This window comes from Canis lupus, chromosome 31, assembly GCF_003254725.2.
Source record: "Canis lupus dingo isolate Sandy chromosome 31, ASM325472v2, whole genome shotgun sequence".
Taxonomy (NCBI): Eukaryota; Metazoa; Chordata; class Mammalia; order Carnivora; family Canidae; genus Canis; species Canis lupus.
Genome location: NC_064273.1, coordinates 32216546 through 32233087, shown reverse-complemented (window position 1 = coordinate 32233087; position 16542 = coordinate 32216546). Strand labels below are relative to the sequence as shown.

At 36.3% G+C, this 16542-nt stretch overlaps 1 protein-coding gene across 8 annotated transcripts in view; it reads right to left on the bottom strand.

Annotated features, from left to right (window-relative positions):
* DYRK1A (dual specificity tyrosine phosphorylation regulated kinase 1A) overlaps positions 1–16542 on the bottom strand; it is a 148752-nt gene that overhangs the window by 29152 nt on the left and 103058 nt on the right. For 6 of the 8 annotated variants that reach the window (XM_049104757.1, XM_049104758.1, XM_049104761.1 and 3 more), the window contains 3 exons: positions 10268–10464; positions 5784–5903; positions 3576–3764 (listed from right to left, as the gene is read on the bottom strand). In XM_049104757.1, the coding sequence (XP_048960714.1) occupies positions 3576–3764; positions 5784–5903; positions 10268–10464 (506 nt within the window). The remainder of the gene's footprint in view (positions 1–3575; positions 3765–5783; positions 5904–10267; positions 10465–16542) is intronic. The other 2 variants (XM_049104760.1, XM_049104759.1) reach the window with 1 other exon arrangement.

Here is a 16542-nt window from a genome sequence, read left to right as displayed (position 1 = left end):
ACAGGACGCCAAGATCACGACCTGAGCTGAAGGCAGATGCTTAACCAATTTAGCTACCCAGACGCCCCAAAGTCAGTCTTTTCAATTAAATTTCTTTTGTGTCCTTACAGTATTTCTAAATATCCAATATTGTTTTCTTTTAACAAAAGCTAGACTAACTCTTTTCCTACAGAAATAAGTTATAAATCTTGACAAGTGCTTTGGTTTCTTACCTTACTGAATAACAGTGTAAAACAATTCTAATTGTTCTTTTAATGGGAGAAAAAAGCTAGTTTAAATCTCAAGTATACGTGTAAAATATTAAATCTCAAGTATACGTGTAAAATATTTAAAAGGTTCTAAGTAATTTGAAAAATGTGGATAACTTGCTAACCTTAAATTAGATTTTCATAAATTAAAACACAGGTATATAACAAAAGACAAATCTAACACAAATGACCAGGAAAGTTCCATGATATATGTTAAAAGCCATAATTACTTGGTCTTGACAGTTACAGAATCAATGTCAAGGAAACTGGAGTGCTCATGAGCAAATTACCTTGTACACCTCTCATTTTAATTTTACTCATTTAAAGGAGTTTCATATTATTTACAAAGAAATTTACAAAAAAATCAGAAAAATCAATGCATAGATAAAACTATCCACAAATCACAACCACTATAACTAATCAAATGTTAATTTATATTAATATATGTAGTCTCAATAGGCAATAGTTTTATCCACTTTCTAGCACATTCAGAAAGTGTGGAGATGTAGGCAGAACTCCAAGTGATTTCAATGTGTTTGCTGAGTCCCACTAGAGAAGAAAAGAATGGAATGCATGTTCCAAGATTTTTATCAGTCAAGGTTAGATATATGGTCAATGACAGATTATAAATGGTTCAGTTAAAAATCAAATTAGAATGAAAAATGCAGGGCAGCCCCGGTGGCGCGGTGGTTTAGTGCCGCCTGCAGCCCGGGGTGTGATCCTGGAGACCCGGGATCAAGTCCCATGTCAGCCTCCCTGCATGGAGCCTGCTTCTCCCTCTGCCTGTGTCTCTGCCTCTCTCTCTCTCTCTTTCTCTCTCTCGGTCTCTCATGAATAAATAAATAAAATCTTAAAAAAAAAAAAAAAGAATGAAAAATGCAATTATTTCTGGTTTCACCCAATTCCAAAAAATACTATCTACTGTCTTTAAAATCAGAGATTACCCATGTAAACATCTGACCAAGTGGTTTTGATATTCTTCTGTTTCACTGACTATATTGACAGCGCCAAGAGTTGCAGTTCTATGTCCAGATCCCAATGGTCTCCAGGACAAAGGCCACTAACAGGGGCCCAGCTATTTACTGACTTAGCAAATAGTTAACTGGTTAAATACTAAAGCAATGGTTTTCGACCCTGAATCACACATTCAACAGGCAGTTTGAAAAAATACAAATGCCCAGGATCCAGTCACAGAGATTCTGATTTAATTGGTTTAGAGCTTAGGCACCATTCCTCTCCACTACCACCACTCCCACCCCCGAAAGCTCCCTGGGAAATTTCAATGTGCAATCAGGACTGGTAACAACCACTGGCTAAAGAAATGAAGGGGCCTCTTATTTGACAAGGGTCTGGCGAAGAGTTGAGAGGAAGTCTGACCAAGACAGAATAGAAGACATTACTCTGAATGACAGGTCCAGAATGTGAACCCCCCTCAGCCTAAGGAAGGCATGAGTCTGACCTGATGAAATGGGGTGCGATTTCAAATAGGCCTCTATCTTCAAAGGTCTAAATATTCTCACTTGCTTTTTGGAATTAAAGTATAAGAAAATTAGAGTGAAAGGGAAGAGAAAAACATCATTCTGAACTCAAAGACTAAATAATAGGGAAAACTGAAAAAAGGAACACAAAATTTAGAGAGTCAGCAATATGGCCACAACTTTCATGGTGGACAACACAAAAGTTGAAAAACGTCCTGTTGAAGGCAATTGCCTCAATGGGTGGTGTAACTTTCAAGATGGAGACAGCAATCCCTCTATGTAGGGTGCTTACCACCTTACTAAAAGCTGGGCCTCAGAAATGCCTCTCCTTAAGAGAATAGCAGAAGCTATTTCTGACAAAAAAGTATTATTTCATAAAGAGGGACTCCCAAAATACTGAGAAACGCGGACTCAAAGAAAAAGAGCTTACTAATCAAGAAAAAGTTTCCCGAGTTATATAAAATTACTGAAATTCCTTGAACTCATTGAAAGAGGCAGGTATCTTATGCAGGTGACAATGAGGCTTGTAGAACCACACCAGAATTACCGAGGCCTCCTAGCAACCTTTTATCTCCTTATAAGTTGAAGAGCTGCGATTTTTCTGGGTCTACACCTGTGGCTACTAACAACCTATAATATACTTTTTGTCCCAAGCATGATCAGACTGACACACGAAGAATTTTCCCTCATAGTATGAAAAAAGGCATATTTTGCTTTCTCTCAGGGCAGAAACAGGTATATAAGAACATGCAGGTTCCATACTTTTAAAAATTCCAAAACAAATAAAAAAAAGGTAGTTTGGGAAAAGTCATTTTGAACCCCATTCTATCCTCACCACTGAGAAGTCAGAAGTGTTTGGACTCCAGGCGAACAATGGACTCACAGCACAAAGTTGGCAAGGCAAAGGAGACTGAGATCAACAGTAAACCACACCTCACACCAAACAGAGCTCAGTGACTTGAGATAGGACTGACAAGGGGGAGCAGCTGGGGGGTCCCCAGCCAGGGAAAAAGTTTCTTAAAGGTGCAAGGAGAACAAAACAAAAACAAAACAACAAACAAACAAACAAACAAAAAAAACCCAAGGAGGTGTGATGCCTCTCTGGTCTAAGCACAGCTGATCCAAGAGACGGACGTATTTATGGTTTTGTGCTGTGTAGTGAGCCTGGGTGGGCAAGTGAAGAAGAGAGAGCTATGAGCGGAGAGGCAGCCAGGAATGGAGAGAAAGACCAGGCCTCTCAGAGAGTCCCTTCCTTGCTCTTCTCGCTAGAAGCTGCTGAATGAGTCTTTCCATCACAGACAACCCCATCCCAGTATCAGCCATGCTGGTGCTATGAGAAGAGGAAGAGGAAATCCTAAAGACCATCTGCCCACTTCAAAGCCTGACAATAGGAGATAAATTGAAAGAAAAACCCAGGGCACAGCTCCCTGGGTTTCCCAGCCTCCAAAAAAGTGACAGGGCACCTGCTGTGTCAAGTAAACTCTCTTCTTTTTGAAGAGGAGTATCAGACAGGAAGGTAAATATTTCTAGCATTCACAACCAAGAATCGTCCCCAGACTACAAAAGGGGCAAAGCCACCTATTAGTGATTACAATCTACCATTCAGTCATTAGTAAGGTAAGTACTAGGTAGCTCTAGAAAGTAAACATGGACAAGAAGAGTCTCATGGAGCTTTTAGAGCTGATGTAGTTTTACTAGCTTTAAAGAACTATGATAATCCAAATACTCATGTATCCATTGTTTACATATATTTACAAACACTGAAAGCGTACTACTGAGGGAAAGGTGTAAAAACACAATTCACTAGGAAGTTCTAATTTAGGAAATTCAGCATTTTTCATTAAATTACCTGTCCAAAGGAACCTTTGCCAATCAAGGAGTCAATTTCGTAACGATCCATCCACTTCTCTCCGTTTTTTACAATATAATCATAGTTATCATCATCATAACCATCATTGTAAACCTTCCGCTCCTTCTTATGACTAGAATCGTCTCCCTGGCCCTGTTGGTGTCTTCGCTTCTTTTTTGCATAGTAAACCTGAAAGGAGAGTATAGAGTGTTAACTGTATAATTTAAATCTTTGGGGGTTAGTGGGAGGCGTATATATGTATGTGTCTGTGTGTGTTTATACACATACACACACATATAGACACACACACACAACACAGATCGAGTGAGACAAGTCTACCATCAGAAGGAAACGGATGAATTTTTATTCTTTATAACAAATACAAAAAATGAAATAAAGAATTTTCTATAGTTGCTATTTAAATTACATAATAACGGTGATAAATAACCAATGAAAAATGTTTCCACTGAAATTCACTTTTAAATTATACTATTTGTACATTTTATAAATAGATGTTATGTGACTAGTGCAAAGTAGCCCATTCAAGAAGACTTAACAGGGCTTGATTTACATTTAGTTCTTAAACTAGGGTATAATTTGTGTACAATGAGGTGGCAAAGCTCTTAAGAGTGTAATATGAGGGATTTCCTGGGGGGTGGGGGGTGGGGGGTGGGGAATAGATGCTGATGTAACCAGCAAATGCCAAATCAAATAAAGAGCATTTTTATCCTCCTATCAATATCCTGCATACCCTCTGCCCGTCCATCTCTATTCTAAAGGCAAAAAGTTTTAAGAATTCAAAGTTTAGATACATATGAACTGTATTAATACAAAAGGCTCTCGGAGACATGCCTGGTTTTTAAGCCTATAAACAAAGTAAGAATGAAAATCAGCCACTCCCCCTCCCTTTCCCCACACAAAGGCCATAAATTCTGTGGTTGATCAGTTATTTTCCTCCTATCTGTTTTTCTTACAAAATTGTTTCTAAGACCAGTAAAAAATAACTGGTAGATTAGGCAATCATCCAAGTAATTGGTAACTATCAGGAAATTATAAAGTTTATTCGGCAGAGAATAACATCAGAAAAACTCTAGATTACAAGGCGGCAAAACAGTTAAAAACAAGCTTCAACAAAGCTACTGTTAAACTCTTGTTTCACCACAGCTTAACAATACCTTTTTGTTAACAATTTACCAGATATTAACAAACTGATATGAATAAACTGTTAATAATTTATCAGATTTTTCAGGTAATCAAAAGCTAGTTTGGCACACTTTTCTAACAAATCAGTTGTGTACAAAATCCAACTCGGAAATGTTCCTCACTGAGTTCATTTTAATCTTATCTTGCCACATTGCTACAGTAATATTAACGATACTGGCATTAAGCAGCATCAAACTGCGGTAGAATTTACATATACATAGGAACATCCTTTTAAACCAGCTCTAGAGCTGATATATCATAAGCCTTTAGTAGGATAGAGTGTATGAATCCCATGAAGAGGAAAGGAAGCAAAGGTACATCCACTCTTCTCCAGAAAAGCTCATTTCATAATTAATTACAGAGCTACAGCTGAGCCTAGAAGCAAATGGCAATCAAGCCAAAGGTCTAAGACACCAGAAAAAAATTTATGGAAGGGAAAAGCCAAATTGGAATGAGAGTAATTCAAAGTGCTATGTCTTTTTCTATCTACATTCACCAAAAAGGCTTTCGAATCTCTTACAATAAAAGAACACACATAAAAATTAGATATATCAAATAAACTACGCCAAATGCTTGTTAACTTGGGTATTAAACAGATCTCTGAGCTTCTGACATCCATGGCAAAAATAGAAACAGAAAATAAAATTTGCTTAAATATAAAAATTTAACCAAAACTCTAACATGCATAATTTTACAGTGTATTTATTCTCTCCCTTTCTTCTTTTGGAGAGAAGTTATTACAAAAATAATATCTTAGCATATATTACATACAACTTTAAGAAAAGAGAGAAGTTATCCACAATTTTCTTAATTTTTGGCAGTCCCCGTTAATGTGTCTATTTTCCTTTACATGATTATAATTACGTATAAATCATTAACTTACCAATAATCATCAATCTCACAATCACTGGGAATGAAGTTTAATATGTTTAAAAAGGCCACAAAATAACTTCTCTTTCCTGCTCTACTGTAAGATACACTATTAAAACAAATCAATGGTCTTACCTCATTAATATGCTTATATGTTTTGATCAAGTCAACAGAAAGTTTTCTCAGGGGAGCAGTTGCTGGATCACGGAAGGTTTGGGGCATCCGCCTCTGTAACATGACAATATCAGGCATCACCTTAAATAGACAGAAAAGACTAGCACTTTAACTATACTGCACTGGTATAAATCCCCTGTCTTCTGTAACCTGTGTATATGTATTAAAAAAAAAAGACATCTATATTAGAGGATTATACATTCTCTCTTCGTTATCTCTTTCAACTGGATTCCAATGAAGACAACCACTGGAACAAATAAATGAAATTAGAAGATAATGCACCAGCTGCCCAAGGCTTTCGATCTTGTTCCTCAGATTAAACAGGGGGATCACAGACATACCTCTGGAGCCAAGTGACACACATGATACTGCCCAATGAAGGCTTCTCCACCATACAAAAAAAAAATTTCTGAATTATTCCTAAAGCCTGATCTGGTTGACAACAGGCAAGACAAAAACAAACCCAATACTCAGCTTCCTAGGACAGGATTTCAGGATCCACTTGGCACCATGAAGCAAGGTGACCATGGAGCAGAAATGGAGCAGTCAAAACACCAAAATCACACAATTAAGACAACAATTTTGAATATAGAGGACATATAAGAAATTGGATAAGAAGGTAATTTTTACTGAGTAACAATGGTTTTCCTGTGCTCAATAGGAGTATGTGCTATGTGCTTAGCATTTTATAAAATATCAGTAATCTCTTCCAAAGTTGGCCACCGCTGCCTATGAGGCCAAACTGATGAGCTAATTCTGAGTACCTTGCTTTTCTTATATACCTCTCACAAGAGAAATTACTATTTCAGGAGCCTCTGTATATATAAAACAGATGTATTCTGCCCACAAACAACTGGCCTTTCCACCAGACTACATTCCATTGTTTCAAATGCACCTTGTACAGAGCAAGCGCTCAAACTATATGAGAAGAACAAACTAAATCCTACAAACTAAGCAACATTCCCTTTGCTAACTTTCACTGTGATTTCATGTTAGGTATCCAAAAAGCTTCTGTATTTCAATACTGTGCTGCTATAAGCACAAATTCACAATTAGGAAATAACTTTTTTAAACAGTGGCTGGCCCCTAAGCTGAAGTTTAACATCTTCTCCGTTTCCTGCTTGTCATCATAAAGGCAGGAAAATGTAGAGGAACAGAGCAAGCTCCCTTCTTCCCTTCCACAGCAGGAAGAAAACCTACAGTATTGAAGAAAACCCAGGAAGGAGTTCCTCAGGCTGCTGGGGGCAAGGCCCCTCCTCTGCTCCCAGCCCTCTGGCTCCCCAAGTGTCCTCAAAGCAAAATGGCAAGCTGATGAGCCATCCTCCTGCTGCCTCAGCTATCTGGCTCTGGGGCTAGAAAAACCCACATCCTCAATGCTCACAGTTCTTGGGACTGTTCTGGGTGAAGACAGATCACAAAATGAAGAAAAGCATATAGTCTGCATCCTGTGCTTAATAAGTCAGTTATGAGAGCTAAAACAAATCTTTTATTTTCTTGAAGATTCCATAGTGTAACCTTCAGAACTTACACTAGATTTTAGATTTAAAAACTGTTTTCTAGCTTAATAATACCTACTCTATCCATTTTATATATATATATATATATATATCTCCTAATTTCATATATAATGAAGAATGAACAACACTATATTCTGCCTTTCTTGCTACTTTAAGAGCTACTGATACAGCTGAAAACCACAGACAGCACACATCCAGAGTATTGGATCTAAGAACTATAGAAGGTACTGTGAAAATGGACTTAGCATTCCTAACATCAAGCATACTTTTCTACAATTACTTCTACTATATTTCTCTTGCTTCCTCAATTTATCTTTTGAACAAGACTGTGCTTAAAAACTTGTATGAGGGATGCCTGGGTGGCTCAGCAGTTTAGTATCTGCTTTTGGCTCAGGGTATGGCCCCGGCGTCCCAGGATTGAGTCCTGCATCGGACTCCCCTCAAGAAGCCTCTGCCTGTGTCTCTGCCCCTCTCTCTGTGCCTCTCATGAATAAAATCTTTAAAAAAAAAAAAAAAACTTTTATGAAACACATCACTAATATAACCAGAAATAAAATGTTAAAGTTATTAGCTCATTTCAATTACTTGTTCAATAAACCTTTTTAAAAAAATACTGATAGGGTAATTAATAAGAAACCATTGAAATCAAATAATAAAATTATAGACGTTTACAACTAGACTTAAGTTTAGAGACGTTTAGGATTGGGCAAGGGGTTATAGTCTAAGGCCCCAGTCTTACATTCGAGGAACAGAGAGAAGAATGGCCCATGTGACCTGACTCACCTCATACAACTACACCATGAGTCAAGACCTTGGGCCCATGTCTTATGACTCGTAGACCATGCCGCATCAGCACACAGTTTTAGTGTTTTACTTCAGTTATAAGAAAAACTTCTTCTAATTTGCCTCATCAGGTTCAGAAACTTCTGGGGCTGATAGAAATATCTCGCTGAATACTGTTACTTAAAAGACATTCTTTTTACATCATATGAGTCTTTAAAAATATTTTATAACTTAAAATGGAAATACTAAATGAATTATTTATTTTAAAATTACCCACCAAATAAGACACTAGTTGTATCTAAAAACAGGCACTGTGCTGACTTACCTACTACAATAATAGAACCACAAAAATAACTATAAAGGACTGGACTTTTTTCTAGCCCTCCTCAGACACCAGGTGTTATAGAAGAGCACTGTGTCTAAAAAGAAAGAACCTGGGCTGGATCCCCAAGTCTATTTGCTTCAATACTTGTAGAAGTCACAGATGGGAGCTTAGTCCATTTAGCTGTAAAATATTAAAAACAGGTACCCTGCCTAATAGGTTGCTTTTTGAACAATTGAGAAAATGAATTCAAACATATTGTCGCTTAAAAGTACAGTTGACCCTTGAACAATGAGAGAGTTAGGAACACCAACGCTTGGCCTTGTGCAATTGAAAATCCATGCGTTAACTTCTGACTCTCCAAAAACTTAGTTACTAATAGCTTACTACTGACCAGAAGCCTTGCCAATAAACAGCTGATTAACACATATTGTGTATAATATACACTTTATTCTTACAATAAAGTAAGCTAGAGAATGGAAACTATTAACTAAGAAAAGCATAAGGAAGAAAAATACAGTACAGCAATAAGTGGGTTGGCTCAATTTAAACTCACGTTGTTCAAGGGTCAACTGTAGAATGCAAATGATTCATTATGCTATTATTACTTTTTGTATGTCCAAAGAACTTTCTTCTGATACACGCACTCTAGCTTTGAACATTCGGATCAACTGCTCCAATTCTCAAACATACAACTTCCCAATTTACTACATAAAACAAATTCTTAAAATCTTGCCATAATTCAACTTACTATTAACTATGAATGTTATTCACACACACTACATACATTTTATAAATCGTAAAGCCAGCCCAACTATTGACAAAAATCTTATTATAATATATACAAGGGTGCCCCCAATCATGTTACTTTACTAGAGCCAACTGCTCATTAAAACCACGTACTATTGAATTAGAAATAAAAGACCTTAAAAAAAAAGACCTTTCCTTCAAATAATCCAGCATAAGAAATACATTGAAATTTTCCAAGTTTATGATCACTTAATACATTAAATGACCTAAAGAAAACAGTGGCAACCCCAATTCCTAAGTGCATGGAAAAAATCCTTAGCGTTCATCATACCCTCGTTATTTCATTGGGGAAAGAAATTATATTACAACTACAGTTAATTAAAAAAAAAAAAAATCTCCCAAACCAAGAATCAATGTAGCAAATACTGTTAATTCATGAAATATCAATGAATGCACATGTACACACACACGTATGCATAGTGACAAATTTGTGAATTTATTCTGCCAACTATCCACTTTTTAAAAAAACAGCTGAATCTCTAACCTGAATATTAAAATGACCAGCAAAGTTAATTTGCATTACAGTTTTTTCTTTTTCATTTTAAGAAGCTTCATACTATGATAAATGTGCACTAAAATCGTTTATAACATCATAAAATCAGCTCTGTAAGTTTGTGATAATGGAATCTGACTTGTTTTCCTAGAACTTACATTTTTCTACTTACTCACTTTTCCATAAAAATAAGCTTTCAGTTTCTTTATTTTAACTAATATTCTTTTAAAAATAACTTCTCTCCTCCCTATTACAGAATGAGAGAATGTTATGGTTTATGAGTGTTTTTAATTAAGTGGGACACACATAGAAAAAAGAAAAAGCCAACAAACTTTTAATGCATACTTCTTTTTTTTTTTTTAATGCATACTTCTTAACATCATCTCTCATCAATCTAGAATCTCATGTGGCATGTAAAATTAAAAACCATTCAACGATTTTTGACTATTTACTGTTCTCTCATTTTAAGGAAGAAACTACCACTCCAACAAAAATCATCTCTGATACAGCGTGAACTTACCTGGTTAGTTAGAGGTTGCTGAATCTGGTCAGAATAAGATAAGGCAGAAACCTGTTGGTCATTTATGTTTGGCTGGCGACGGTCACTGTACTGATGTGAATGGGGCATCTGTCCAGCCATCTGAAGGCCAGCAGCATGGAATGAAAATGACGGTGCAAGCCGAACAGATGAAGGTTTGCATGCTGAAGTCTCTCCTCCTACAAGATAACAAGTGAGATTGAAAGGATGTATTTATATCTTAACGCCTGCATCTTTTGACCTGATAGTTCCCTCCATAAGGACCTTAGGATGTTCGATAACATTAAAAACTTTTAAACTACAAAGTGCAAACAAGAAACCACACTTGACACAACAGTTCTATGTTAAATGGTAAAAAATATAGATTTGAGCGTCCATACATCTGTAGTAAGAGGAAATCTTAAGTAAATCTTTTTGTAAACCAATAGGAATAACAATCATCAACAATACTTATTTTCACATGAGATTTTCGTCAATTGAGAACTATAAGTTGCACAAGTAATCTTTGATTTCTTGAGAAGGGCCTCTTCAATAGATCAGCTCCTTAGAAACCCATTCAGAGGAACACTGCTGAGATGCTGCTTTGCACCTGCCAGGTGTATGCAATCAATATTCCAGCAGCCCTCAAACCAAGTAAAAGATGTGTCCTAACAGTGCTCACCAATGACACCGGTACATAAAAGTTGAGCATACAAACACACAGACACAAATTCACAGGATTCTGTATTCCTCCAAACTCTTCTGACGCAGAGCACCCAGACCTGGCAAGCTCACCGAAAGTGTATTGAACAGACAATAAATATTCCATTGGGAGGCTGGGACCACAGTCATGATTTTCACTGTATAGACATGGAAAATCAACCACTGGATCCATAGAAGTTTTTGATAATTAATAAAAGTTAATTCTTCCTTTAAAAAGGTAAGAAAAAAGACCTTTCTTCTTAAATTTAATGATACTTATAATCACAGACTAAACCCAAAGACAAAGGGCCAAACCCTAGCCAATGAACTGGGGACCCAGAATTCTTGTGCTTGTCTTCCTGAATAAACCAGCTGACTCCAAGCATGCAACAGACCATACTGTTCAGCACCAGGGTACTTTTACTAAAGTACTATTTCTGAGACATCAAGAATCGTGGCCCAACGGTAAAAGAGCACAGATGCTCAGTCAGACTGCTGTAGTTTGAAATTTCAGCTCCACACTTACCAACTGCGTGACCTTGCATACTTAGTTTCCTAAAAAGTGATAGTAATATCTACCTCAAGAGCCCATGGTGAAAGTTAAGTACTTTCATATGTGTAAAATACTTAGAATAGCTCTGGCAATTAATAAATGGCCCAACACTGGCTGCAATTACTGTATTGTGATGTACAGTAAAGGACGATGGGGATAGTATTCATTTTTGTGGAGCAATCTCTCCTTGAATGCCACATAGACTCTCCAAACTGAAGAGAACAAAGCTCAATTCTCTCAAAAATACAAAGTCCACTTCTATTTTCCACCACAAAAAATGATACCATCTTCCAACCCAGTCAACCAGAATCGAAGCTCCTGGAGTCAAGTGAGAGTTCTTTTCCTCCATAGACTAATCTCATGCAAACAGCTGCCAAATCTTGCTGGTTCCACCTCCTACAGAACACTCAAATACAATCTCTTTCCATCTCCACTAACCCATCTCACTTAGAGGACTAAAACAGATTCCTAATAGCTCTTTTTGTCTTTATTCTGCCCATTTGCAACTCTGATTTCTTCAAGAAGATACCAGAATGACTTTTCTAAAGTGCACATCTCAAAGCCTCCACCTCTATAGAAACATGAATATAACCTGCCTTGGCACTGCCTTCAGACTTAGCTTCTGTCTCCCTCCATTACAGCACCAAGTCCTGAACGGACCCACAGTACAGGATTAAGAAATATTTGCTAAGTAAAAGGACAGTGTACTATCATGATAGATGGGGTAATTTTCTAAACATTACATTACTCATACTAAAAAAGTACAGTTTATTCAATTATATAGAACAAGTTTTTGTTCAGTTTAAAAAAAACTGGGAGTTTATCATAAGGATATAATCGAGGACATGCACAAAGACAATCAGGGAGTGTTTATTCTGGTATTGTCTGCAACAGCCAAAAAAAAAAAAAAAAAAAGAAACTTAAATGTAAAGTAATGGAGGGAAATGGGCTTTACATTTAAATGTTAAACACACACACACACACACACAAAATAAATAAATAAATAAATAAATAAATAAATAAAATAAACACACATACACACACACACACCCGGGAAGGTATATAAATAAATAAATTTAGACATATACAAAACAGATTGAGTTCTTTGACACATAAATATGTCTTATAAACAAACAATAAAAACACTAAGGCCCTGAATGGCAAATTACTTAACCACTTTATGTCTTGGTTTCCCTATCTATGAAGCAGAGTTATTATCACACTAACACATCCCTTGGGTTTATTATGATTTTTTAAAAATAAGACACTATAAGTAAGCCATGAATAATGGATCCTGGTACTTTCAATCGATACCCAAATCCTCTACCCCAAAGGGGTATCTTGACCTCCAAAACCAGATCAGTCATAACTTTATATAAATGGGTCTGTTCACTTCATGTTATGTTTATAAGCTGTGGTCTATTCATTATCTTTATGTTATCCCATCGTGTGAACATGTGATGATTTACTTATCTTTTCGACTTTTGATTGACATTTGGATTATTTCCTAGTTTAGAGCTATTATAAATAATGCCACTAGGAAGAGTCTTACTGTCTTTTGGTATACCAGAGATGCTGTTCAGCTGGGGTTTTTTTTTTTTTTCTGGTTTTTTTTTAATTGCTGCTTTTCCCCTAGCAGTTTATGAAGTCTCCTCTGCTCCATTCCTTCACTAACTTGGAATCATCAGTCTTTCTAATTTTCAGCCATTACCAGAGGTATGTAATGGTACTTCACTAAGAGCTGAACTTGTATTTTCCTGGCAACTATAAGCATCTTTTCATTTATTTAAGGCCAGTTAAACATCCACGTCTGTGAGACGCCCATTCAGGTTGATTTTCCATTTTTCTATCAATAAAGTCTTTTTCTTACACATCTAGAAAACTTCAAACATTCCATTTGTAACATATTTGGGGTATAAACCCTTTATTGGTTGTAAGTGGTTTGCGCTGTCACTCCCTTAATGGTGTTTTTTAATGAGCACAATCTCTTAATTTTATTACCTTTTATTTTAGAATTAGTATTTTTGGTGTCCGTTTAAGAAATGTTCCCTTTAACCAAAGTCATAAGAAATTCTCCCTTAGCTTCTAGAAGCTGAGTTTCACCATTCACATCTAGATAGGCAATTCCCTTGGATTTGATTTCTGTGTATGTGTACTAGAGGACAAGTTCCACCCACCCCCAACCCTAAATGGACATTCGACTGAGGACCAATTATTAAAAAGGCAAACTTTCCGTGATGCTTTTATCATAAATGACATGCCTATATCTGCTTGGATCTGGTTTTGGATTCTTTATTCTGTTCTAATGGGCACAGGCCTACCTAGATTTCTTAGAACTTTGTGTAAGAACCAGCTTTACAAGTTTAAATTAACATCCAGTAGAGAATTCTGTACTTCCCCAAGAATGGTTTGGTTATTCTTAACCCTTTCCGTGTCCATGTATGTTTTAGAATTAGCTCATCAAAATCACAAAACAAATAAACCTATGTTGGCACTGTGATCGATACTGTACACTGTCAGGGCACCTGCGCAGCTCGTTGGTTGAATGTCTGCCTTTGACTCAGATTGAGATCCTGGGATTGGGTTGTGAGTCAGGCTCCCTGCAAGGAGTCTGCTTCTCCCTCTGCCTATGTCTCTCTGCCTTTTCTCTGTGTGTCTTTCATGAATAAAGAAATAAAATCTTTTTTAAAAATAATGAAATTGCAACAGAATTTTTTGCAATGATGAATTTATCAGCATTGTCTAATAAGTAGGTAATAGCGCTGCTGGGCATTTGGAAGTTTTTTTTTCCTTCCTAATCCTTATTCTTCTTCTCACCTTATTCTACTACTTGCTGTTGTCCCTCTAAAACAGAAATGATCAGAAGAGGAGACACAGGTACCACTCTTACTCCCAAACTCAGAAAGTAAGCTTTTAGCACTTCTCTAATATTGTGGTTGCTATAGGTTTTTAACTGATAATCATTATCATATGAATCCAGTTCCTTTCTAGTCCTAGTCTGCTAAAACCTCTTCCTCACAAATGGATGCAGAATTTTATTAAATGCTTTTTCTGCATCCAGTGAAACGGCATCAGTTTTCTCATCTATTCTGTTAACATGGTGAAAACACACTGACTGATTGTTGAATGTTAAATCGACTTTGCATTTCCTGCAACACAGTTGGGTCATGATTATCCTTTTGTGATAGATTCACTGATGAAATCATCTGGTCTTGGAATTTTCTTTGAGGGTAGTTAAAAATTAATAAAAAAGTGATCTTTAATAGAACTACTCAAATTTGTATTTCCTGGAGTGTCTGTTTTGATAAGCTGTATTTTTCTAATACTGTGTCTCCATCTACACTTCAAACGCACTGGCATCAAGCTCTTCATTATACCCTCTAAGCTTCCCTATCAATGTAAGTGTAATTGTAGTAATATCCCTTCAATTCAGCTCTGGTTAATGAGGCCTTCTCCTACCTTGTGATCAGTTTAATCAAAGGTTTACTAATTTTATTAAATATCCTCTCTTATGTGGGTTTTCTATTTCTGCTCTCATCTTGTTCTGTCAGTTAGCAAGAGAGGTGTCTGAAAAATATTCTATTTAAGTATGTTATCAGATTACATAGAGTTGTTCTACCTTCTTGAGGTAGAACATAACAGCCCTTCTTTATTCCAAATAATGCTTCCCCTTGTCTGATAGTAGTATGATCACACCATGCTTTCTCTTTGTGTGGTATATCTTTTGTCCACCCTTACTGTCAACTCCCCGTTCCCTTATATTTCAGGTTTGTCTCTTGTAAGCAGTATGTAGTTGGGTTTAATTTACAAATGTATACTAATAACCATTCTATTTATTCCAACTGTTTCGTGTTTCTTTCTTACATTCTGCTGGGCTGAAATGTCTGTACCTCCCCAACACACAAATCATTTTATTTATTATATACATTACAATATAATTATCTTTGACTCATCAAAATGTAATTATTGTATATTATTATACTATTATTGACTTGGGTATGTACACATACACACAAACACATGCAATCACAAGACATCAACTAATCATGTAGCATAGATAGATTTAGACTCAAGTAAACATGTGGAGGAAGGGAGGGATAATTTTGTGATATCTAGATAGCTATGAAAGAAATACAAAGAAATGGCTAGCTGCTGCTTTTTATTGTGCTAACTATCCTCCTAAAATATGTGTTTTATTTTCTGAATCTAGATGCAATTACATGCATTAAATTCAACTCAACCTCTCAAGCACTGAGAGGTTTTACTATGGCATTGTTTGGAGGTGACAATGCCACCCATCTGTAATAGTACCTCACAAACTTTAATGTGCTTACAAATTGCCTCTGAATCCTGTTAAAAATGCAGATTCTGATTCAATACACTGAGAATAGGGCTTGAGAGTCTACGTTTCTAACAAGCCACCAGCTCATGCCAATGTTGCTTCAAATAGCATCTAAAAACCAATGTAATTATTTACCTTAATAAAAGAAAGCTATTTTCCAACTAATCCAAGTGCCAGATGATCCAAACGTAAGCTTTAATTCTGACTACCCAATACGCCACAGGGCAGTTTTCTCCCCAATAGATGTGCCTTCCTAGTTAGATATTTTGGGTTTTTTATTATTATTAAAACATTAATATACATTCCTGTGCAGAAGGGTGGTATGTTAGGTGACAAAGATCCAATGTTCCTCTTAAATTTTACTGTAGGTAATGTGAACGCAAATTAACAAGAAATAACTTTGGTTTCTGCTTGTGAAACTTTTTTAAAGCTATTTACTATACCATCTATCACAACTCCTTAGTAACATTACCAGTTGTGGGGTTGTATACAGGTGTGTTTGCCACATGCTGTCTCCTTCCTCAGCTCAACTGCTGTTTGTGAAATGCAGAAAGATACTCAAGTTTAATTTCCTCCCATAAAGCCAAGAAGTTTTTAAATTATCCATTCATTCATTCCTTCCTATGGTAAAACTCTAGTATGAGAGGCAACCAGTATGAGAATTTCTTGTCAGCCCAATTT